The sequence below is a fragment of the Miniopterus natalensis genome, chromosome 14 (assembly GCF_054644295.1).
Source record: "Miniopterus natalensis isolate mMinNat1 chromosome 14, mMinNat1.hap1, whole genome shotgun sequence".
NCBI classification, from domain to species: Eukaryota; Metazoa; Chordata; class Mammalia; order Chiroptera; family Miniopteridae; genus Miniopterus; species Miniopterus natalensis.
The window spans coordinates 50,825,212-50,850,021 of NC_142094.1; the positions used below are offsets into that span (position 1 = coordinate 50,825,212).

At 51.6% G+C, this 24,810-nt stretch overlaps 1 protein-coding gene across 1 annotated transcript in view; it reads right to left on the minus strand.

Annotated features, from left to right (window-relative positions):
- AFAP1L2 (actin filament associated protein 1 like 2) overlaps nt 1-24,364 on the minus strand; it is a 74,934-nt gene extending 50,570 nt beyond the window's left edge. The window contains exon 1 of the mRNA XM_087823969.1: nt 24,332-24,364. Coding sequence (XP_087680095.1) covers nt 24,332-24,347 — 16 coding nt within the window. The 5' untranslated portion in view covers nt 24,348-24,364. The remainder of the gene's footprint in view (nt 1-24,331) is intronic.
- Between the last annotated feature and the right edge of the window lie 446 nt (nt 24,365-24,810).

Consider the following 24,810-nt stretch of genomic DNA (forward strand, 5'->3'; position numbering starts at 1 on the left):
TATGGACGCTCACACTGTTTTATTGCTGAAATGAGTAGCTGGAAATCCTGTTCTGGCACCTCTACCCTCAAATGAAGAGCTGTGAGAATCTAGGTGAGTCCAGCAGCCTGCGCCATTCAGAGTCACATCCTAGGCCTGCAGCACAGTGTTCTCATGTTATTGGAAGATTCTATTGCCTGATGCGCTGGGGTAGCCAAATCCTGCCACTGGCATTTTCTTGCACCCGTCCTAAGTGAGGGGCCTGTTAGGCTGAGCACCTGAACGCCGGGGAGCTGGGGCGTCACCTGGCCTACAGAATAGACTGAGGCTGTTCTTGTATCTGCTCGCTCACTGGTGTTTGGGGTGCAGCTAAATTTTATCTGAGACTTGCTTTCATGTAACATATCAAGTAAAATTGTAGGGGAGGAGACGTATGGCCCCTTCTGTTATATCTGACCATTGGAAGTCACAGAGTTTGCCAGATACACCTACAGCGTGGCTCTATCCCCGTGTCTAAGCTCTTACTCACGTTAGTTCCCTCCCCCGGGACTCCCTCTTTTGCCCTCTTTATGACTCTTTTCTATCTGTTAAAGCCCCGCTTCCTCCAAAGAGCCTTCTCTAGCCACAACTTGGGCGCAGCAAGGCCCTTCTGAACCGATTTACACTTCCAGGGACCATGACACAGACGTTGGGACTGCAGGAATACTGGGAGGTGCTTAGGGTGACAGGCTGGTGTCTGCAGGGTCTCTGGCAGTGCCCCATGCAGAGGACGCTCCATAAGGGCCTGGCCATCACCTGGTGGGGGCCACGCTGAGCTGGCTCCTTCTCTCTCCTCTTGCTACTGGGCAGAGCAGCTAAATAACACTGAAAACTCTTCTCCAGCTGCCTGTCGACACACTCAGTGCTGGAAGGAAAAAGCAGCTGGGTTTGTGCTGAAGAAAAGCTGGAGGGGAGGGACCTTGGCCGCCACGTTGGAAAGAAGGAATTCAGCTCAGTTGAGAGCAGGCAGATCACAGAAGAAAAGACTTCTGGTGGGGGTCACTGTAAATGCTGGTCTGAAGACAGACCAGCAGGCCAAGACCCCTCATCAATGGGGCTTCGCAGGGCAGGGGGACAATTCGCCAAGGTCAGAATTAGGGCCACAGAAAATTGTTTCTTTTTTTAAAAAATATATTTTTATTGATTTCAGAGAGAGAGGAAGGGAGAGGGAGAGAGAGGGAGAAACACTGATGAGAGTCACTCTCATCGGCTGCCTCCTGAATGCCCCCAACTGGGGATCAAACCCGCAACCCAGGCATGTGCCCTGACGGGGAATCAAACCGTGATCTCCCGGATCCTAGGTCAATGCTCAATTGCTGAGCCACACTGGCCAGGCTCTTTTTCCTTCTTGACAGCACAAAAACAGAGGGAAGATTATTTGGGGGAGTGGACGTGGTGGGCAGGCCTGGTCACAGCTCATAAACCTAGTGAATGAAACAGGATTCTGGTGCGTGGGTAATGTGGGCGAGTTCCACTGTATTTTATCAGGGAAAAAGACAGAATGGAGTATCTCCCGCCACACTGCCTGGTACCCCAAGACACACCTGCCTAGCGTTTGTAGAAGACACAGAAGGTAGGAGCCCGGCCTCACGGAGCTGCCGTGTCGTGACTAGGGGTGACACAACACTGTCCCACTGATTAAACCTCACACAAGCTCCTGAGTCCAGTCCACTCTGGCCCCTCTCCCTGGTGCTCCAGCAATTCTGGGCTGGGAGGACATGTGGTTACTTCATAGACCTTTCCGTGCCTACCCCTTCAGTCTCCAAGGCAACGTGACCCTAAACATCGCAGGGAAAGTGATGGATCTGAAACGCCCACAGAGTATCACTGGATTTTTCTGAAACTGGCTCATTCAAGCAGAAAGGGAAAGAGCGGGTTTGGAAACTCCGGGAGACAAACAGCGGGCTGAACCTCTGGCACGGAACCACAGTGCCAGGGGCAACGGGCCTGACGACAGGGACAGTGGTCTCATTTAAGCAGCGGCAGATGTGCGCTCTTCCCTGGAGCGTCTCCACAGACCCCCAGCTGAGCGAGGCCGAATCCCAGTGGGTCCCCGAAGACCCTCCGCGAGGCTCCCCTTCCCCAGCCCTGGCCTCCAAATAAAGGCAGATGCTGTGAGGCCCGGCTTTGGGGAGGCTGTTCTCACTGGCTTGCGAGCAGCGGGGTTTGTTCCCAGATTTGTCTTTAGCTGCTCAGCATTTACACAGGAGCTGCCAGAGTCCTGAACTCACCCCTGGCTGGATGGTTCTAGAAGGAAAAAAAAACCCCCACACAAACCCATGCAGCTGTTTCAGCTTCTCCATCCTTGGAAAGACCTTCCAACTAGGAGCTGGAAGGGGCCCAGGGCTGACGCCGTATCCTGAAGAAACTCTTTCCTAGACAGATTTTGGAGAAGCAGGTCTGTGGGATAGAGGGCGTTACCTCGCCCAGTGTTACCCCAAGCTCACTAGGGTGTCTGAGCTGACCTGGCCGTGCCAGGCGTCACCGGGGGCTCCTGCCTCATCCTCTAGAACAGGGGGCAGCAAACTACGGCCCATGGGCCAAAGGGAACACACCGGCTGTTTTTGTATGTGCCTTGAGCTAAGGATGGCTTCTGCATTTTTATTTTATTGATTTTTAGAGAGAAAGGGAGAGAGAGGGGGAGACAGAGAAAGAGATCCATCTGTTGTCCCACTTACTTACGCATTCACTGGTTGATTCTTGTATGTGCCCTGACCTGGGATCGAACCCCCAACCTTGGAGTATCGGAACGACGCTCTAACCAACTGAGCTACGCGGCCAGGGCTGCCTTCTAACGTTTTTAAATGGTAGAAAGAAAATCTAAAGAATAACACTTCACGACACATGAAAATGATATGAAATGCAAATTCCAGAGTGTCCGCAAATATAGTTTCTTTGGCACACGGCCACTCCCGTTTGTTTACATACTGTCCATGGCCAAGTCACTGCCACACAGATCATATGGCCACAGATTCTAAAATATTCGCTCGCTGCCCTTTACAGAAGCTTGCTGGCCTATTTCAGAGCAGGCCAACAGGCAGAGTCCAGGGTACTATATAGGTCCTACTATGATAAGAGAAAGCACACGTGTCCACAAATTTCCAATTGACAAAATTAAAAATGTATTAACAATAATAATAATAGAGTGCCATGTTTTATAATACAGGTCTTCTAATGACAACGGACATCTATTTTTTAGGGGAAAACATTTTGCTTAATTGGAGCTGAAACTTAGTATTCCCTGCCATCAAAGCAATTGCAAATGATCATCTGCTGAAACCATCCTTAGCTTGGAGGCCAATGGCCAGCACAAAAAAGAAAGTGGCTTCAATGTTCTGATTTCATATTTCGGTCACATAGAGCATAATTGGGAACAAACAAACAAAAAAACTTTTAATTGGATTTGGGCCAACAAAGGATGCCATGGCCAGCTGTACTGTTCCTCTCTACCTTCCCCCCTACCCCCCAAAAGTCACCCTCTTAAAGGAACCATACACACTAAACTTTGTTCCGAGAGATCGGGAGATCTCCCCGAGCAAGGATCATGTGTACTCACTGGTGCATAAGCACTCTGACCCGTGAAATCAACCGGCATACATGGAGCACCAACTACGTACCTGGCCTTGTGCTCGGATCTGCTGGAGGTGGAGGTGGGGCAGGGGTGATGAGTGCAATAGAAAAAAACGAAATATTGTCTACACTTAAGGACGTTCAACTTGGAGGGGAAGAAATAAATGCCAGTTATATAACAGAACTAAACTCTGCTACGGATGCAGCTACGGTAGCATCCGACTTGCGTGCAAGCAGTCTTCGCTGGATCCTATATATTTGAATTTTAGACATAAGGTAGAGAGTATTCAGTTTCCCTTATTCAGAACTGAAGAACCTCTACAACCATGGCTCCTCTTTGAAGAGTTTACAGCAATTTTCTCACTCAGAAACCACAAGAAGAGCAATTGGAAACAAACGCTGCAAACTCAGGCCTGATAACGCAGTGGCTCAACTTGTTACATCCAGATCTGTCTGCACTCAATTAAAACAACTTCCACACTATCCAAGGGATCAACACACTGAAGACTTAAGGACGGAGAAACATGGAAAGAAAAGACCACCCAGGTGGAATCAGACCAAGACTGAGAAACCATCAGAGCTTCCAGGCCTCCCGAGAAGTCACCACCCACAGAGCCAGGAGCCAGGGGGAGTGGGAGCAGGATGGTGGGGGATCCCAGGGGCCTGGGCTTGGCACATCCCTCACCTGCCTTCCCAACGCAGGGAAGGCAAAGGGCACTCACTTGGTGTTTTCAAGGATCACCAGGGCATTATACAAGTCAAGGTCATACTACACACATAAAGCATCTCCTTCGGCCCCCAGTTTACTAATTCACACTTACATCCCTTCCTCCTAGCCCCGGACTTCCCAAGTCAAAGAACACTTCCCAACAACCAAAGGAGAGATGCTGGTCACCTTAACCAGCACGTGGAGAGTTATCACACAAGTTTAGCAGGTGGAATACTTTACAGGTTACCTAAAAAACCTAGCAGAGATACTCCTTTTCCAAGACTCAGTCCTGAGAGGCCAGGCTCAAGGGCAGGGTCAAGTGTGTCCGAAAGCACAATTTGTAAACTAGATGACGCTGGGTCAAGTCCAACCAAGGGCAGGGACGTGCTTCTTGGAAAGAACCCGTCACCATGCCCCTAAAGGTAGGGTGGGGTGGTAGACAGCAAGGACACAAACATCTGTATCACAGACACTGTGCCATATGTCATACGTATTTAATCAAGGGAGTTTAACTGACATCTGTGGTCAATGCTATCTACAGAACCAAGGTCTTGGCAAAATAGCAACTAAGAGAGAGAATGGTTTCTGGTTTTCCCCAGTGTGATGATGGAATCATTCAATAATTACTTTCTGAGTTCCCATACTCTTCTAGATTCAAAAAAAGATGCATTTCTGTCCCCAAATGCCTTGATTTCAATTCAGCAAGACAGCGATGAACGAAGGGCGGGGAAGCACTGAGAAAGGGGTAAATACTTATTGGCCCGAGAGGCCTGAGGGGAGAGTATCCCACAGGTGGCTCTGTTTCAAAGGGACACTGAGAGTCTTTCCCACGCCTGGGGAGTCTGTAGAGGGCTCCAATGTGTTTTCCGCAACATTTCTCGGCACTTGTTCCCGAGAAACTGAATCATGGTTTTCCTGGACCTTCGCTGGTGCCACACCTCCAATGTGCTGTTTCCTTTTTGGCCAGGAAGCCTCTGAGGCAAGGAGGGCTCCCACAGCACAAATGGAGCCCAAGTCGAGAGACAGGGCCTGCAGAGTGAGGGTGCACATCACCAGGTGGCCCCCACCTGCAAATGGGTTCCTCTGCCAGCGAAGAACCGAAGCATCCTTCTGCATCCTACTGAGAGAATTCACGAGACAGCTGTTTCTCAGTCTTTCTTGTTTTAATGCTAACCGTGTTCCTGAAATAAGCATTAGCTTTGTATCGATACCAGCAATTGACTGGAATTCTCCGTCAATCAGGTGTAAAACTGTCTCATACTACCGAAGCTTGTATCTATTACTTTATTAAACCTCTCCACTGATACCCTTGTGGACACGAGGATGGACTACAGACGAGGCTGGAACGCTCACTCCAATCAGCACCCTTCCCAGGACGAGCTGAGCAGCTTTCTAAGAACAAACGTTAAAAGTGTTGCCATGTCTTCATTATACCCCAAGAGGCCAGGACACTTAGCATGTAAATGAATTTTCTAATACGATGGACCACGATCTCTACACGAGAAATGATCTCTCTTCATAAAGCGATGTTGTCTTGCTGTTCCTGCAAATGTAGCATCTTCCAGGTTGTGAAAGACCCCTGCATCTAAGGTGACGCCTGAAATGAAATTAGCTCCAAAAGACCCATGGTAAGGGCCTGGAGGAAGAGAAATATGGCTCCATGATCCAGTTTCCTAAGACCCTACAGTCTGTCTAATAAGTCCCCAGAGGGGGCGAATGGAGGGAAAAGCTCACTCTCCAGGCCTTCATGGATGTTCTGGCCACCAGGGGAAGGCCAAGAACATATCATTGGCCATCCCTAAGGAGATCTGGACCAGAGAGTCCCAGACCCACCAGCCATAAGGAAGCATTGACCCTAGGGCATCACCAGATGGAGAAGGGACTGTACCAACTATACCAGATTATATATCTATATCTATATCATCTATATCTATATATATATCACCTAAAACAGCTACTCTGTAGTGGTGAAGAGACAGAGTCGGCAACACCAGGATCTTCAGAGGCAGGTCACACCGACCAGGCCTAAATATCCTATTTCCCACAGTAAAAAATAAAGCCCAGCCACCTATCACCCAGTAGCATTGTTAAAATATTGGAAAAGTTCTCCCATAAAACAAATGTCTTTGGGGATGATGGGGAGAAGACAGCCAGACAGACACTTTCTCCATTGGTGGAAGCTCTAAAACACAGAGGCAACTGAACTGCATTTTTATTGCTATTTCTAGGCAAAAGCATTCTGAGATTCCTTATTCCACATGGGTTTTTCCCCACATTCCTACCAGCGAGCGCGCCCAGGGCAGTCACATGACGCTCTCTTAATCCCATAACCCCCGAACCCCAAGTGTCTGAGGAAGTCTGAGGAAGTGAAAGTTAAGCAGGTCTCCCCCTCCAGCCAGTCAGCTCCCTGGCCTTACAGCTCCCCCGAGAGTGACAACAGCCAAGGTCAGGAGAGGGAGTCTGCCTGGGAAGAGATGATGATTTCATTGGTTGGGACTTTGTGGGGCTTTGTATGCTTTTATGTGGCAAATACTTTTGCTATCCTTTTGCAAGGGGGATAAAAAACACAAAACAAAACTCTGTTCCTGGAAGGGATTTGAGTTACACAATCTGGGAAGAGAAGGGAGCCAAAGGACTTCGCTTCCCCACCGTCTGGGCTCTCAATGACAACTCGGACTGAATGTATGTTCCCGAGGCTCCCATTCCAAGGCGTGGGGCTCCCCGAAAAGGCTGTTATATCGGGTGTTCTACTGCTAGGGAGCAGACACTGGTTCCAGGGAAGACCCTGCGTGGAATTGCCCACCATGGTGCTCTGGACATTTTCTCCACAAACACCCAAGAGCACCTGACCCAGGACATTTTGAAAGACAACCCTGTGTCTTCTTTCTGTCTCAGGGGTATTTATCTCAAAGCCTTGGTTTCCTCATGTCTACAATGGAAATGAAAAGCTCTACTTAACCTCATAGAATCATCAGATGAAATAAGATAATGTATCTAGAGTGGTTTGTAGAGGGTATGGCAATGGGAATTTTATTTGCTACAAGTTTATAGACGGCAGGAACAATGTTGCATTTGATTGGCACAATCTCGAACTCTAAATTCTATACAGATAAGGTTTAATAAATGCTAGTAAGGGAAAGTCACAAAGTTACAAAAATTAAAACAGCATTGTCATGGCATATGAATGAACCAAAAAACTCAAGGAAAAATTTGAGAATGTACAGACTAGGCCCTCGTATATACAGTGCTTTCATTTATGATACACACATGGAGAAAAAGATAGACTGTTGAAAAACACTGTGCGTACAAGGATGTAACCATATGGAAAAATACACATTTGGACCCCTATGTCATACCTTATGAAGAATTTCAGATTGTTCAAAAACCTAAAACATGAAACAAAGATCACAAATGTACTAGAAGAAAACATAGCTGGTGGGAACGTGACTGGATAAACAAGGTGTATTATATCTACGCTTACACATACCACGCAATATTAACTGGCCATAAAAGGAAACGAAGTACTGGCAACTTGCTACAACTTGGACTAAACCTCAACAACATTATGCCGATAAAGAAGCCAATCACAAGCGTCTACATACTATGTGATTCTGTTCAGATGAAAGTCCAGAAGAGGGAAATCCATAGAGGCAGAGAGTAGATTAATGGTTGCTTAGGGCTGGGTGGCAGGGCGAGAATGGAGGCCAAGGAGTGATAGGATAAGGGTATGGGGTTTCTTCCTGAGATAGTGAAAATCTTCTAAAATCGACGTGGTCATGGGTGCACATGTCTGTGACGATACTAAAAACTGGGTTGCACACTTTAAATGGTGAATTGTACGATATATGAATGATATCTTTATAAAGCTGTTTTTTAAAAAGGAAAAAGATACACACACACTCTCACACACAAATGGTTCTTAAACAGCAAGGTTGCCGGTGAGTACGCTCCACCTGAAGGGAGGAGGGGAGATGACACACAGGTGGCTGCTGATATGTTATTTTTCTGAAGGCTACATAATACACTGGGGCAAGGGACAGAAAGTGAACAGGGGTCTGAGGGGGGCTTACTTTTTACTGTACCCGAGGGGTGGGGAGGGCAGAGAAAGGGTGAAGGGAAGGGAGTTAAGATCATTGCAGAGAGGAGGGGAAATGTTTGGACGAATATATCCTTGACAGACAGTATCGTTGAGGGTGGAATTCTAAGAATTCTGACATTCCGGGATATAAATTTTTGCTACATATGCATATTTTATAATAAGCATGGATGACTTTTGCCATAAAAATAGATGTAAAATTGCTACACTGAATTCTTTACAGAGTGAAACAGCAATTTGAAATGTGTAGCTGTCGTTTTTGCTATTTTAAATTATTTAAAATAACTCCACTGCAGGGGCAAAACAAGAATGAAAATACGGGGGGGGGGAGTAAAACTGAATTTGCCAAGTTGGGCCCTACCCGCTGGGAAACATGACCTGTGCGCTCTGTCCTGGAAAGTCAGGAAACACAACCAGAGAGGGAGTACGGAAGCAGACCTGCTGGAAGCTGGGCTTGAGCGCCTGCCCTGGGGCTGAGGGCGCTGAGACACCTGCCCCCAGCTGCAGCCGGGCTCTGAGGACAGGGCCCTCAGTGGCTCTACCTAACTCCCCAGCTCATCTTGTCCTTAGTCCATCAGCCCCTCCTACCTGGTTACAGGAGGAATGAAGCAGAGAGATTCAGGCCAGGAGGCCAGGGCCAAGGTCAGATCCTGGGTCTAGCCCTTCCTCTCTCCTAGCCCAGTACCCTCATCCATCTAACAACAGTGAACGTGGAAACACACTCCGTCCTAGGAGGACTAGACCCTCCCAAACCCAATAACCCCATAAAGACTGCAAAGGGGTTTGCAAATGCACCAAGAGGAAGGGCCGTCATCCCAAAGTCAGCTTCTAGAAGGCAGTATTGAGAGGCAGGAGCATTCACGCTAGTCATTCCTCAGAAGCCCACCCTTCCCTGCGCTGCGCTACCTTCAGCCTGGCCCCGCGGCTGTGGGGCCTTCCTTGCCGAATCAATGGCGTCTTGTCTGTGGTCTTGACCCAGTTCCAAGTGATGAACCAACTTCACTGGGAGCGTCTGCCGAGAGCTCTCTGAGAAGAGCCATTGTTCCCCCCGCACACACTTGTCCAAAGCCTCCATTTAGGGACGGCTGTGAGCGTGGATGGGGGACATTCATCACCGGGAACATTTGCCAACAAATGAGAGACAGCTGTTGGGCTCAAATGGCGTGTGGCTGAATGCTGCCTGCGGTGAGATTTATTTTCCAAGTGAGAATATCCTCACTTATCTATTGCAAATTGTAAGAAATGTGCGACATGCTCACCTTCCTTTCCCCTGCCAAGCCAGGGTCCTCGGTCATCTCACTAATCTCACAGCACACAAGGCCTCCTGCGTGCTGGGTAGACACCGACCTCCAGGCCCACTGGGGGAAGGGCCCAAGCCATGCGAACCATGCCCAGACAGCCAGGCACCATCCATGCCTTGCCTCTCAATGGCCACATGCACACAGCAGTGCCAAGCCCACACTCAGGAGGAACTTTGGAAGGTGTAAGGTCTGGTGGAAAGAGGAAGATGGGACAGAAATTCCTGGGAATTACCAGGAACAAAGTAAATGCCCCCCTGTGTGCCAAACACTCTGCTGTGCATTGTAGGGGCTATAAAGCTAGCCATGGAGACAAGACAGGGATAGAAGGAACAGAGGCCCAGACACAGGTGTGCTGACTGGGGCGTGAAGTACGAGCAGCTAGGGCCTGATGTGATCAATGAAAGCTGGCTTCCTGGAGGAGGGGGCAGTGGAGGAAGGTGGGTGTGACTGGGAAGGGCGAAGGGGTGGGAGCATGTTAACTGTCATAAACAAATTTATGAGCAAAGGCCTGGCTGGGCCAGTGGGGACAAAACAGGGAACTAGGACACCTAGAACGCAGACACACGGAGAAGCCTCCTTTCAGAAAAGGTTATTTCATCAGGCCAAGGCTCTCCTCAGGAATCTCCAGCAACTGTCCTACACCTGCCACAAGAGGCTGTCAGCCTGTGGGCTGACTCCACACCCACTCTCACCCTCAGAACCCCTTCAGTAACATGAGGAAAACTTCGGTACGTCTGTGGCCCCTCGACCTCAGAAAAGTGTGGAAGAGAGTACAGATGAGCCAAAATGCACCTGTGCACAGAGTCTAGTCAATCAGGCACTGGAAAAATCCAACTCTGATGCCTTCTCCTCACTCCAACGAACGTGTGGACGTCCGCTCTTGGCCATGACCTGTACTTAGCAATATGGGCCCAGAGATGACCCCAGGTGCTGAGCGGCCGGGGGCAGCCGCAAAAACACTCGGCCACTGAAAGCCAGCTCTCCCCTCCCAGGCTTACCGAGGCTGTTCTGAGCACCCTCTCCCATGAGGAGGGCGGGCTGCTAACCACCACGACAGCTCTGACAACAGAAGCTGCGGAGCCGAACGCAACGGTGGCCGGTTTCCGCAACCTCACCATCAAAGAGTCTTGGACAGGCCGGCAACTAATAGAGAGGAGCTCGGCCTCCCCACATCCTCTCCCCACTGTAGGTGCGGGGAGGGGTCCCCCTCCCCCCCGCGGCCCTCTGCCCCATTCTGCTGCCAGCCGAAGCTACAGGCTTCTGGGAGAAGCAGCAGACTGCGAGCAAACTCTTACCAGCTCCCCTCCATCCCCATACCCTTTCCCCGCCCAACACAGAAGGCCTTTCTCATATGCACCTTTTCATTTGTAAGTGTTTCGGCTCAATGTGCACCGCCTTCTGGATTTTTAGTGGCTGCAAATGCTCTTGTCAAATGTCCTACTCTGCTGCTTGCCTTCCAGTCGGCACTATGTCTTAAAGGGCCATCTATGTTGGGCGTGACATCTAATCCACTGCTTCTTACTGTGGCGCAATGCTCCAGGATGTGCACCCGCCACCACAGTTCACCTGCGCACTCCCCCAGGTGACATCGGCCTGCCTGGGGCCCTCACCACCGCAGACAGCGCTGCAGGGACTATGGCCTGTGCGGACCATGCAGACGCTCGGCACCCTGCAGCCTCTCGCTTCGCCCAGCCCCTGGCTGGTGGCTTTGGTCGGCTGGTCTCTGATGACTAAAGGAGCCCAAGCATTTCTTCAGGTGCTCGTTAGCTTTTAGGAGGCCCCTTCCCCTGGCAACTGCCAGGCATATCCTTCCTTCATCTCCTTTGCTACTGAGGTGTCTGCCTTTCTCTGGTTGGCTCGCAGGAGTTCCTTGTAATATTCTCAGTGTCAATCCCTTGAAGGTTTTAGACATTGTAAGTCTCTCTCTCCTTCCTGACAGCTGCCTGGTAACTTTGTCAGCGTGTCCGACAGTGAACAGAAGCCTTTAACTTTGCTGTAACAGAACTCTGAGAAAGCCTGAGGACAGGCACACAATTCCATAGGTGACCAGGTGCTGTGGACGCAAAGAAGAAGGACTTTTGACCCCTACAGAGCTTACAGCCTCCTGGAAACATAGACTTTCCATCAACTATAACACGGACACGACGACCGTGACCGTGGAGGGCTGTGCAAGATGCAGTAAAGGGTTAAAGGCTCAGGGGGTCAAGGGGTCAGCGCTGAGTGAGTCTTGCCAGATAAGCCTGGCGGGCAGTCCCGAGGGGAGAGCATTTCAGGCCAATAGAGCAGAACATGCAAAAGCCCAGTTTGGGAAACCACAAGGAACCCAGAGTGGCTGGGGCATAGATCAACGAGAGAAATGGCCACAGAGACTAGACAAATAGGACGGGGCCACGTGCAGGAGCTCAGATCTTTTCTAGTAAAAGGGGTAGCATGTTTCCTTGCTTTCTCCAGCCACTGGCGAGTCGCCCTAGACACCACCAGCATTCATGGAACAGGGCCTCATCGGGGGCCTTAAGAAACCTGGGCTCACCTCCTCTACAGCAGCAATGTAATGAAGTCTTAGAGAAACCCATAGAATATCCTAGAAAGAAAAAGGCTCATGAGCATCCAAGCTGAGCTACCAAGGTGGATGAAAGGCATCAGTGGGCAGGTCTGCACTGGCCTGAGGGAAATGAAGACCTCCCTTCCTGGCCTCGGCTGGACGCTGCTCCTGCTGCTGCTCATGCCCTGATGAAAGTTCTCAGCCACGAAACCTCCCAGCCACCAAGGGCACCTCAGCTGGAAATGTACCCAATAAAGTCATTAGTGACGCAGCGGAATCTTACTCAAGACCCTACCAGGATCTCCACCGGCCAGCTGTTTCCTCCTGAATCTAACGCATGTTCACACTCAATAATGGCCATTTTCTTAAAAGAAAAAAAGCCATTTGCAGAAAATATTTTGCTCCAAGATATGTGGTTGCCCTTATATTTTCTGGCCAGAGAGGAAATCTATACGCACAGACACAAGGTAGCCACGTAGGCAGGCATGGGGGGCGGGGAGTGCTATGCAAGGTGCAATGAGGAGTTAGACTTCGGGGTTCAAGGTGTCACAGCAGAGATAGACATGACCGATAAGCTAGGAATGTGGAGTCACTCCACCAACAATCACAGTACCTGGACACTGTCGCTTTCCTCCAAGCTGCCTCAGCCTCCTCAGGGCAGGAAAATTAACCTCCTTGCAGGACAGCAATTTTATCTTTTAAGGGCACTAGGTAAAGACCTTTAGGAAATCTTAAGAAAATGGGCTGACACCCCCTCTCCTACAAAACACACACACACGTGCACATGCACACACGACCCAGTCATGCCCAGTATCTGCGAAGCAAATGCACTTATTTATTAGCTTCTTCCCCCTTCACCGTGGCCCCACCAGCTAGGTATGTTTAGGGCTGCAAGGATGCAAAAAGGGGAGGAAGCCAGACCCCCAAAGCTCTGTGCCCCTCTCTATATCCCTTCAAACTACTGAAGGCTTTTTCCAACACAATCCTGGTGACTACTTTCGGGAGATGACTCCCTACTCTACTGCTAGGGAAAGGGAGGTAATTGCCCAAAGTCACCTCCACACTCCAGGGGCCTCCTGCTGAGGACAAGAGGCTCCTGGCTGCTGCTCCCCCGCCCAAGTCAGGAGCCTAGCTGTGCTGGGGAAACGAGACGGACGTGGACCTGAGCTCAGTCTCCTGCCCTGAGTAGCGGGCCCATGTTCTCGCATGGAGAACACGACTGCTGGTCAGCTCTGAGCGTCAATATCAACATCTTGGTGCCTCCCTGCATCCTTGAGAGCCCTGGGGCGTGTACCTCAGGGGTCAGAGAAGCAATCCCCCCCATACACTAAGAGACTCACTAATGAATTAGAGCCTCCAGGTCTCCTTCAGTCCTGAGTGGAGACCTGGGGGGTGAGGGCACGGGAGGGAGTCACGCTTCAGAAGGATTTGGTCCCAAAAGCAACAGCCTAACCGCTCCCTCTGAGAACAAACCGGCCGTTCCCACTCTTGAGGGAAACAGCGCATGGCGAGCAGGGCCGGACACCTGGATCCCATAACTCTTGGAGGAGATCTGCTCACAGCCTGAACTGTTTACAGTTACACGCACCAAACCCACATCAGATGGGCGGGGGGTGGACGCCTGCCCACTGCGAGGCCAGGAGGTCAATGGGAAAAAATTATTTTAGTCAACGTTGAGCCTTCATGTTTGGAACTTTGGTCCAAACTGTGGTGCGTTCTCAGGCTCCCCCTGTGCGGGTGCCAGGCCCTCCTCTGAGGCTGGTTTGCAGGAAGCTGGGGATGGCTGGGGGAGGAGCCCAGGGCAGGGCCAAGACTGCTTCTCCCACCCCTGGGAGGTTACAGGGCACAGGGCTGTTTAAGGACCCACAGAGAGAGCAGGAGAACTCTTCCCTGGGAATTCTAGTCACTGTGACACCAGCCTGCTCTAGGCCAGCTAGGGTGGCTGGCAAGGTCCCGGGTGAACAAATGGCTCGGGCCATGAGGGCTGGGGAGGTGGCCTTCTGTGCACCTGGCCATGTGCAGTGACACTTGCTAGGGGGAGCAGCAGGGCCCACACTGAACAGAGTTTCACGCAGGCCCCCTCATCCGGCTGAGAGCAAACCCGTTTCCCCACCCGGACTCTGAGGTCATCAGCTCCTCCTGGGGGAGCCTGGGACTCAGGCCATGGTTACTAGAAATGAGGGCCTGTGGCCACCAGGGGCCTGGGGTCAAGGAGAGGCTCTCTCTTTCTGGCCTTGGGTTCTCAGCGGGAAGCCCTTTTCTAGATTCAAGACCCAGGAGACCTGGCTGGAATTGGCAGAAAAACAAGGAGAGAAAGTGGGAGAAAGTCAAGAGGGGAAAATAAGTGAGAGTAAGAGATGGGGGGGAGGGGGAGGGGGGAGGGGGGAGAGGAAGGAGAGGAAGAGAGAGAAAGAGAACTCTGCAGGCACAGGAGCAAGAGAGCCTGTGCACACCCAGTGCACTCCCACTGGGTGAGGTTTTGTCATCAGCCTGACCTGCTTTCTCACAGGCTAACTTCTGGGGCTTCTGGGATGTTACTGACTTGAACGGGAGAGAAACAGGCTTCCATTGTCTCCAACGAGGCAGGGGCCTCTCCCAGCTCGGATCTCTCTCAGGAGATCCCCAAGGGCCCCAGACACCTGGAGCTGCCACTGAGCAACAGTGCAGCAGCCATCCAGACAACCACACTCGGCCGTATTGCACCTGCAGCCACAACTGCAGCAACACTGACCACAGGGAGCCCATCTCTAGAACACGCTGAGACACGTCAGCCAACGGCCATGCCTGGCATGGCCCAGCTGCACCGCATCAGACACTTGAGCCGCAGGTGTGAGGTCCACACTTGCCACGTCACCACTCTGTTTCCTTCTATTTGTGCAGGAAGCTGCCACGCAGAAGCCACAGGGGGCCTCTGTGAACTGTGGTACCGAATGGGGGGGTGTCCTCTTTATTTCTTCAAAGAACATGCTAGAAGGGGATTTCACAAATGCAAAGGGCAGTAGGTGGTGACCATCTCTAGCTCATCCAGAGTCTGGGACTGTAACTGAGTCTGCCCCCCAAAGACCCAACACTATAAAGATGGCGATGAGATGCCCCAAGCAAGCTCGCCACCCATTAGGTCCCAGCCCCGACGTCAGGGATACCGCTCACCCAGGCAGAGTTCCTTCCACAAGGACCATATTTGAATTTTAGTAAATCAGCGCAATATGTTCCAGGATTGTGGGCATTCAATAAAAGAAGTCAGTGAAATCTCAGAACAATAAGCTCATTCAGCACAATCTCTTTCTTCTCCCCCCATCTGGGGACTTGACTATAGTTAACATGAATAAATCCTGTTGTGTAAAAACTGGGCGGGGGGAGGAGAATGGGAGTGAAGGATGGAAGGAAATGGCAGGAGTCCCATTTGTTGGTCTAACAGGAAGGCTAAGACAGTCCCCAGACCCAAAAGGATGCCAGGGTGCCCTGGGGAGACAGTGCCAACAGTTTGCCATCCAGGTAAAAAATGGAATTTCCCCACCTATGCACCCCCCCAGTGTCTCCTCAGCAGCCCTCCCATCCTTGCCTTCAAACTCCAAGTGGGCCCTTGGGCTGCCCCAAACCTGGCCCTTCCTAGGTGGACCACCCACAAGCCGGGGTGACCATGCACCAGGCAAGTTTCACTTCAAATAGGCACAAAAAAAACATTTCTTGCCTCCCCTCTTACCCCGACATTCCCCTTTGGTTGAGCCCATTAGAACAAAGGGCTGCACCAGCTATTCCTATGCAAATCTTCTTGAATACCCCAGAAGAGGTGGAACAGACCTGCCTTTATTTTTATTATTATTTTTTAAATATATCTTTATTGATTTCAGAGCAAGTAAGAAAAAGGGGGAGAGAGAGTTGGAACATCAATGATGAGAGAGAATCATTGATCAGCTGCCTCCTGCATGCCCCCGACTGGGGATCCCACAACCCGGGCAAGTGCCCTGACCGGGAATCGAGCTGCAATCTCCTGGATCCTAGGTCAATGCTCAACCGCAGAGCCACACCAAGCAAGGCAGACCCGCCTTTATGAGTGACTAGGGACTTGGACTTATTTGCAGTTAAGAAGAGTTGCACCTGTGAAATTCATGGTTGAAAGCGACCCAGGCGCATGCGGTCGTCATGGATAGAAGGTTCACAGCCTTCTAACGAGCTGTACTTAAGAAGCCAGGGAGATCAATCCAGCACTCTGGCTACAGAGCCAAACACGGTTCACCTGAAAGCCAATTCCATAAGTGTTTTGATTAAAAAACTCACATCTTCAGATTCCACTAGCACCACCTACGTGATGCTCCTTCATTCTCTTAGGATTCCACGTCCCATCTCCTGGACTGGTACACCCAGGGCTGGTGACTCAGCCCTTACATCAAGAGTCTCCCCCCTGCCTGGACACAGGAGAGCCCATCCCTTACACCACGTGGTGTTAGGTGCATTATTTTACGAAATCATGGGTTCTTCCCTCTCGAAATCAGTCCTTGCTAACTAGCACAGACTGCCCAACACAAAATGTCAGCCAAGAAACATTGTGCAGACTTGGGTTCTCAATTGCAATTCAATAACTTTACTGGTGGTGGTTGGGGCGGGGGGGGGGGGGGGGATATGCAGAAAGGCTGCCAAAGTCAATACATTAGATCCATGTGTGTGCAGAAGCAGAGTTCCCTGGGTGGGACTAGAGCTAAGGCTTCTATGTGCAATGACCTTCCTGGGCTCATCAGCTGGGTTGGAGGAAAACTGTCATTTTCTCTAAGTGGGCTGAGAGCTTGCACCATTGCACCATGCGTGCCCAGCGGAAATGTCTTCCGCATTTAAGATCCCATTGAGCAGTCAGTCTTTTCTTTGTACCAAAAGTCTTCACCCTCTTCTGCTGCACCCACAGATCGCTATAGGCACGACCACACCAAGATCTCAGATTCCGTTACAACCTGTGGTGGCCACACGTATGCGTGATGGAATCTTCACCTTTGACCACAGCATCACCAGCTATTAGGGTTGGTTTTAAACCCAGCTTTCTGGGGGTATAACTTACACAAGGGAGGGGGCCCTCTTAACTACACAGTTCTGAGTTTTCATAAGTACCCAAGGCTCTGTGACCACTACCAACATAAAGATTCGAAAAATAAAGATTTCTATCATTCCACAAATTTCCCTCCTGCCCCTTGGTGGTCAACCCCTTCCTCCAACCTCAGCCTCAGCAACTACTGACCTGTTTTCTTTCCCTACGATTTGGCTTCTCCCCAAAAAGTCACCTAAATGGAATCACGCTGTGTGCAAGCTTTTGAGTCTGGCTGTTTTCACTTAACATGCTGGTGTGTATCACTCATGATTGGTTACCAGCTGCTAGTCCCTAAGTCTTGGACTTTTGCTTTCTTGTCAAAGAGACTAAATGGTTGGCTCTAGTTCATCATGGCTATGGAGAAACCAAATTCTTGATCTGGGACTTTTAATAAAATGGAGGCCTGGGAATATAGTGGTCAACCATCTCCGTCTGTCCGGGACTCAGGGGATACCTGGGATGCTGGACTGACAGTGGGGAAACCAGGCAAGTCCCAGGCAAACCAGGATGGCCAGCCACCCTCCTTGGAAAAGCTACCTCTAACATTCGTTCTGGCGAGCAGCAGGCTGCTGGGGCTGAGCTGACAGCTGACTCCTTTCTCGGTGAGTCCCCGGCTGACGTGCAGTGTGCTGGGCTGAGCTCCTGCTCAGAGCTCACCACACTCCACCAGGCCTGCGGCTGTCTTTGAAGTCCCTGGGAGGGGCTCGAGGAAGTGAGACAGAACTAGGGAGTCAGTTTAGAAAACGGAAGAGGTTCTGTTGGTGTCAGGGCCCCTCCCCACTCCTCCCTAACACCAAACACGCACAGAGACCCTGGGGGCATTGTTTTTACACCAGCCCCATGCAATGCCTCCAGGATGATCCCGGCTCCTATTTTTCCTATACATTCCTCCTACTCCTCCCTCAGTGGAGCTTTTGGTTAGTTTGAGACTAACCAGGGAGAAGAGGAGAGCCAAGTGACAGAAAATGAGTGAAGAGCTTGAAGTTCTTGTTAGCATGTCAGGGTCCCTCTTATATAAACTTCCTGCACCATCAGAGAAAAGTTGGGCAGGGCCAGGATGTGGCCCCACACTTAAGGCTTAATGAGCACTTCCTGGCCCATCTCCCCTCCAGCTGACATCCCGGGGAAGGGGAACAGTCCAGGGATGCTCTCTGAGAAGTCAGGTTGCCTGGGAACAGGCTGAGCATCCCCAACTCAGAGCTCCCAGTAGCTTCAAAAAGCACGTGATGGCCACAACTGGTGCCCACATTCACTGTGAGGACCACCCCCACCCAGAAGGCAGAAACTGGTGGGGTCAGAACCACGTCACAGAGGTTCCAGAGCATCTGCCTCCCGGAACTGGTTTAACAGTGTCTTTTCTCAAAGTAATACCAATAGGTCTTGCGAGGTATTCCACCAAGCAGCCAGCGGAGCAGGTTAGTGATTATCCTCATGTGTACAAATGAGGAAACAAGACCCAGAGAGATTAATTGACTTGCCCAAGGTCGCACAGCGAGTTAGTGGCAAAGGCTAGATGAGCACCCCGAGCCCCCGAGTGCCCGGGCCAGCACCCAGCTCCGTGAGGTGCCCTCAGCCTTCCATCCCGAGCATGGGCACAGCCAGGTCTGTGCCCTCGGGTGCCCTGGAGGCCAGGTGAGCTGCTGCAGAGGGCACAGGCAGGCTCATACTCACAAGCAGAAACCTGCAGGATCCTTCTCTGTACCACCAGACAGCAACACCCCTGTGCTGGAACAGACAGAAATAAGGCTCAAGTCGGGAAAGCTTGAGGCGGCCGCTGCCAGCCTGCGTCTCCACTCCCGGGATGTGGCTTTGAGATTGTGCTTCACTGCCCTTTGCCACCCAGGTCTGCTCTCGAGGGCCAGAGCATGTGAGGATACGTAGTGCCACTGCCTGTAATTCATTCATTCCCCAATCATGGCCCAGGGGCTGGGGGGAGGACACTTGGAGGAGAAATACAAGATCCCTGTCTCAAAGGAGCTCAGTCTAACAGGAGAAACAGACATATTTAAAATATAAGGCAATGTGACGTTAATTCAACAAATACTTAAGTACCTAGGATGTGACAGGCATTGATAAGGATATACCTAAAACAGTGAGAGAACACAGGGAAACACAGGGGAGGCTTCCTGAAAGAGGAGGCATGTGGGCTCGGCCCTGATGATGGAAGAGACAGGGAATGAGTCCGAAATAGCTTTGAGCACTTCTTTTAAATAAGCCCTGCAGTTATTTGGAACTCTACCCTATAGAAACTCAATTTTCAGGGCCATTCTATCCTGCTTCTGACTGAGTTCTTGCTTAATCTCCTTAGGCCTCAGTTGATCTGTCTCTCAAATGGGAGTGGTCCCAGAGGGTGGCTCCATTCAAAAGTCCTTGAGAAACAAATTCCTAAGATGGCGATGGCATTCTCTTTCCCACTAAGTCTGCTGCTCTCTGCTCTCAACAGGAAATCAGTTTTATTTATAAGAATCACAATTCTAAACTGACCTTTGTTGGACTACCCACATTCCCTCCCTCATTTCCCTCTCCTCTCAAAGGCAGCCTCCCCCCTCCAAAGATTCCTCAGTGACCGCAGAGCGACTCGCTTCTGCGAGTGCTCAGAAAGGCAAATCGACAAACATGGAGGCTGCTTTCTAGATGGGGAAACTGAGGCCCAGAGATCTCAGTGACTGGCCCAAGGAAACAGAACACGTAGGTCTGGTTCCCAAGCCACTGTTTTCATTGCACTGTGTCTGCCCCCCCCCCCCACCCCCCAATGTCTCAGCCTGGGCTCTGGGCAGCGGTGCCATCTTCCCTTGGCCTGGGGAAAGTCTCCCTTCTCCGAATGACAGAAGTCTTTAGAGAAACATTTCCCATCATTAAAGGGATTGCGAAGAAAACTGGCACAGCTTCCTAAGCTTTGAAGCTTGTGGGCCCCTCCTGGCCCTTTAACTGTGCTGGGAACCAGCCCAGTTCCCAGAGCTCCTACCCCTTCAGAAGAGGGGAAGGGCCCAAAGAAGAGTCCCCCCACCCTGCCTGGTCATTCAGCACCAAAGGTGACCTCTCCATATTTCTGTTTCAGACAATCTCACTGCCAAAGCATCAAGGGCTCCCACACAAAGAGCTTCAAAGTCAGAAGGGCTCAAGGTCAAGTACAATCATGGGCGAACCCTGAGCTCAGGATTCTGAAGCATCACATTTGAGATTGTTTTAAAGCAGTGTTCCCACAGCCTTGTAAAGCCTATAATAGCTTAAGGTGAATGGCATTCGATTTCTGTGGATGTCACAAGATTTGTCTCGAGCACACCGTGAGTATGGGGGGAGGGGGGTCCATTTCACTCTTTGCCTGCTTTTCATTCTCCAGGTGAGGTGGGCATGTATGTAACTACTGATCTTCTTCCAGTGGGTCTCGACTTTGGCTACACATTGAAATCACCTGGAGACCTTTACAAATTAGAATGCCTGAGCCACACCCTTGGGCCCATTAACTCGGTAAGTCTCTGTCTCGTGGAGACTCTACATCCAAGCTGTTTAAAGCACCCTCATGGGTCCCAGGTGTAGCTAAGGTTAAGGATCGCTAGAACTTCAACGGGGAAAATCCTGGGCTCCTAGGCATGGAAATACAACAGAACACATGAGGTGAAATTAATATTATCAACCAGCCCATCTCTTTTCATTTGTTTTCCCTTTTCAGACTTTCCTGACCATGGATTTCAGGAGTCCCACATAAGCTTTCAAGTATTTTTACTGCCTTGCAGTACCCAAAAACTGAGTGCCCTCTCCTGGGAGTCAGGCGATCCAACTCAGAAACAAAAACACACAGGATCCACATTCAAGCAACTATCTCAACCGTGCATGCTTGGATCCAAGTGTGATGCAATTTCAGGAAGCTTCGGCGTGGACATTCCAAGTGCAATCCACAGTAGGTCAGTCACTTTTGGCCCTGGACACGCTGGCCAGCTGGAAGAGCAGTAGGGACCAGAATCCTTGACCACATGCTGAGTTCAGCCAATGGGCTCACGCAGCCCTGAAAGGATGCCCTTAGGGGAGTCATAAATATGTAAACATCCAAGGGAAGGAACCTTTTCAAGGCATCCTGCAGGACCCAGCACTGCTTACAGGACGCCAAAGAGATTCACATACAAGATGTAGCAACTCTACCATCACTTTTAATGACAACATTCATAAAAGCTCCATCTCTCTGGGAAGACACTCCCATGCTTGTTTTTGCTTGAGAAGCCATGACTGTTTGGCAGAGTGGCTTAGGGAGAATGGGTACAAAGTCTGGAAATATTTCTGCACTAGACACAGGGTGATATTACCACCATTCTTTAGCTCCAGACACCTCTACAGCCTACGAAAGAATGAACAGTCGAGCCAGAGCCTACAAATGATAGACTAGTTTGAAGTAACTCTACTATGTAACATGTAGGCTGAAGAACATGGAAAATAATTTCTCCTAGATCCAGTGCTTGAAAAGGTTTACGAATGAGAGAAAGCATTTTGAGACTCTGGAGACAGTGATGAGGCATTCTACTTCTCTGGGAGAGGAGTGGGCTCAAAATTAGGAATTTAGAAACAGAGATCGAGGCGTTTAAATAACACATTTTTAAAATATCGCAAATAAGAATTCTTTTTTACAATTTTTACATACATCTGAGAGTCCGAGTAGATCTTGCTTTTCATTAACTTTGTTGTTAAAACCACTACACCCAGTCATTCCATAATTAATCTCACCCTAAAAGGGAGCGGGGCCCCAATCTCTGAGAAGCTGGGGGAGACTAAGATTCCAGTTAGAGCTGAGCTGATTAGTTGAAGATTGGGCCCAACATGCTTTATTTCACACAGACCAACATTTTAATTCAGGGAGTGTTCAAAGCACAACTCATCTACTTCTCAAGAGAACAGGGAATTTTACAAGGATGGGGGAACCCCCAAATTCTTCAGCTGAAAGGCACAGTAAACCTATTGGTAGCATTTGCCTGTGAGACTTGAAAATGAGATTTTTTTTTCCCTCCAGACACCAAAAGATGCGCTGGATTAGTCTCTGCGATTCAGATAACTCTCAAATGCATCTACTTATCACCCGGCCTCTGATTTATTGCAAACTGATGAGGCAGATACATGTATCACCCAAAACATCAACACTCTGAACTGGAAACAGGTCTCCTTCGGTTGGCAAAACGCCTCCAACTTCCAGGGTAGGAGGATGTTAAGCTCTCAGGGGGAAAAGATAAGGGTGTGGAGCCTTTCTCCGGTCAAGGGCCAAGTCAAAAGCTATTCATACAAAAGCCTTCTGATAATATCTGGGCATTGGGAAAGAAAGCCCCAGATTTGCCCTAATTTAGAAGGATTAACAAACTGATCTGAGAAAGTAGCTTGCCACCTGGACCTTCAACCTGGCGCTGATACAGTTCAGGAATGGCAGGCTCGGAGCTGGAAGGGACGCGAGGGGCTAACACTTTCCATCTGGGGGCAACTTGAGTCCTGAATTCCCTGGGAAGGGTCCCTCCCATAGGACGGGGGAGGGAGCAGCAAACTGCCATTTTATGAGGAGAGGGCCTGGGAAGTTCTGAGACTACACAAGAGCACATTCAGTCATTCAGGCACAAAACTGACCTGATCTGGGCAGAATTTGAGACCAAAAAAAAAACACACAAAAAAACCCCACAGGGTTAGAAACGCGTGAGAGGCTCCAGGGAAAGTTCACAGAAGGAAACCAAAGGCTGCCAACTAACTTAGCCCGGTAACCCAGCTGGCTTCCCTGCTCTTGGCAAAGACCCTTCCTTTACACGTGAAGCCCTGTCTAGAATTTAGGCCTTTCACCCTCACCTGTAACCAGGTGACTCAGATCAGAAAAACCGATGGGAAAGTCAAAAGACACAAGACACAGCTAGTCTAGGGAGCTCCAGCCAGTCCCTCAAGTTTCCTTACTAATGTCAATTTCTGAAAACAGACACTATTGGGAGGGAGGGAGGGAGGGAGGGAGGGAGATTCCTTGGGAATCTGAGCATTCGCCTTTCTTACTGTCTCTCAGGGGAAAATAAATATAGTAACAGTATTTCCTCTGTAAGGTTTGGCAGAGACGAGTCCGGGACAAGAGAGCGCGAGAGGCTTTCCCAGCAGAAAGGGGGACTGAAGGGGCCCGCAGCGTGGCGTTTGAGGAGCCGCTCTTTAAATTCATTTTCCAAAAGGTCTGCAATCTGAGCCTTCCGCACTCCAGCCCGAGATCCGGGGCTCAGAGCACGGGTGCGAGCCGGGCTCAACCCGGCGCAACGCGGCCCGGCCCGCCCACCAGGGTTTGGCCAAGATCCCCGGCCCCGGGCCAAACCCAAAACTTGCCCCGCTGCGCACTGGGCTAAACCCTCGGGCCGGGACGCCCCCGCGCGCTCCACCTGCTGGGCACCCCACTCGGCCCCCAACGCCTGCACCCCTCCCCTGCTCGGAGGGGTGGGGTGGGGGAGAAGGGCTCGGAGGGACGGTTTCTGGAGCGGCGGGGAGACTGGGGAGCCTAAGGTGCGAGCGGGGCTGCGCGCCCACCCCGCCTCCCGAGCGCATCTCCGCGCAGCTTTACGCGGGGTCTGCAGACGGCCTTCCACCCGCGCCGGCGCCCGGCGGGAAGCCCCAGCAACTCGCCCCTTCGCGCCGAAGCCGCCCCCCACCGTTCTGACCTCCCTCCGTGCCTCCTCCGGCCCCAGCGTCGTTCAGGGGCGGCCGGGTCTGGGGGGGGGTCGCCAAGAGCACCCTCTCTTCTCCCACAGGTGGGAAGCTCCGCCACGCCGACCCCAGCCCTCCGCGCCGTGGGAGGACCCCAGGGCCCGGGCCACAGCGGCCACCTAGGAGCCCACCTACCCCGCCCGCGGCGCCGCTGTGGCCCCGGCCGTCAGCCCGCGTCCGGGCTGAGCGGGGACGGGCGGCTCTGCTCACCTGGGTCCCCGCGGGACGCGAGGCGCACGCGGCGACGCCCCCGCCACCCCTAGCTGTCCCGGGCGCGGGGCGGGGCGGGAAGGAAGCGGGCGCCCGCGGCGGGGGGCCCGCGCCTTACCTTTGTACCGCTCCATCGGGGCCTCGGCGCGCGCTCCTCGCCGCTCGGCTCCGGCGCTGCGCTCTCCGCGCTCGGCTCCGCGCCGGGGGCGCCGCGCTGGCCCCTCCCCGTGATGTCACGCTCGCGGCCGGACCTCCTGGCGCGGCGGCCGCTCCCGGGCCCTCGGACCTTGTCCCCGCCCGGCCCGCCGCCCCCGCCGGGGAACTCCAGGGGCCGACCCGGGCGGACCTTCAGCGCGCAAGTCCGTGCGCACCCGGGCTCCACGGCAGCCGGCGGGAGGGAACTAGACCCAGATGCGCCCACACCCTAGGGGAGGCTCCGGGGAGGGGCCGGCTCCCGCGAGCCTACGGGAGCCGTTTTTGCAACTGCAGGGATGCTAACCCACTGCTCGGAAGTGGAGACTGAGGCCTGGGCCCGGAGGCAGAGGTGTGCCCAGAGCGCCTCCCGCTTGACTCTCGGCCAGCGCGCTTTTGCCCTGG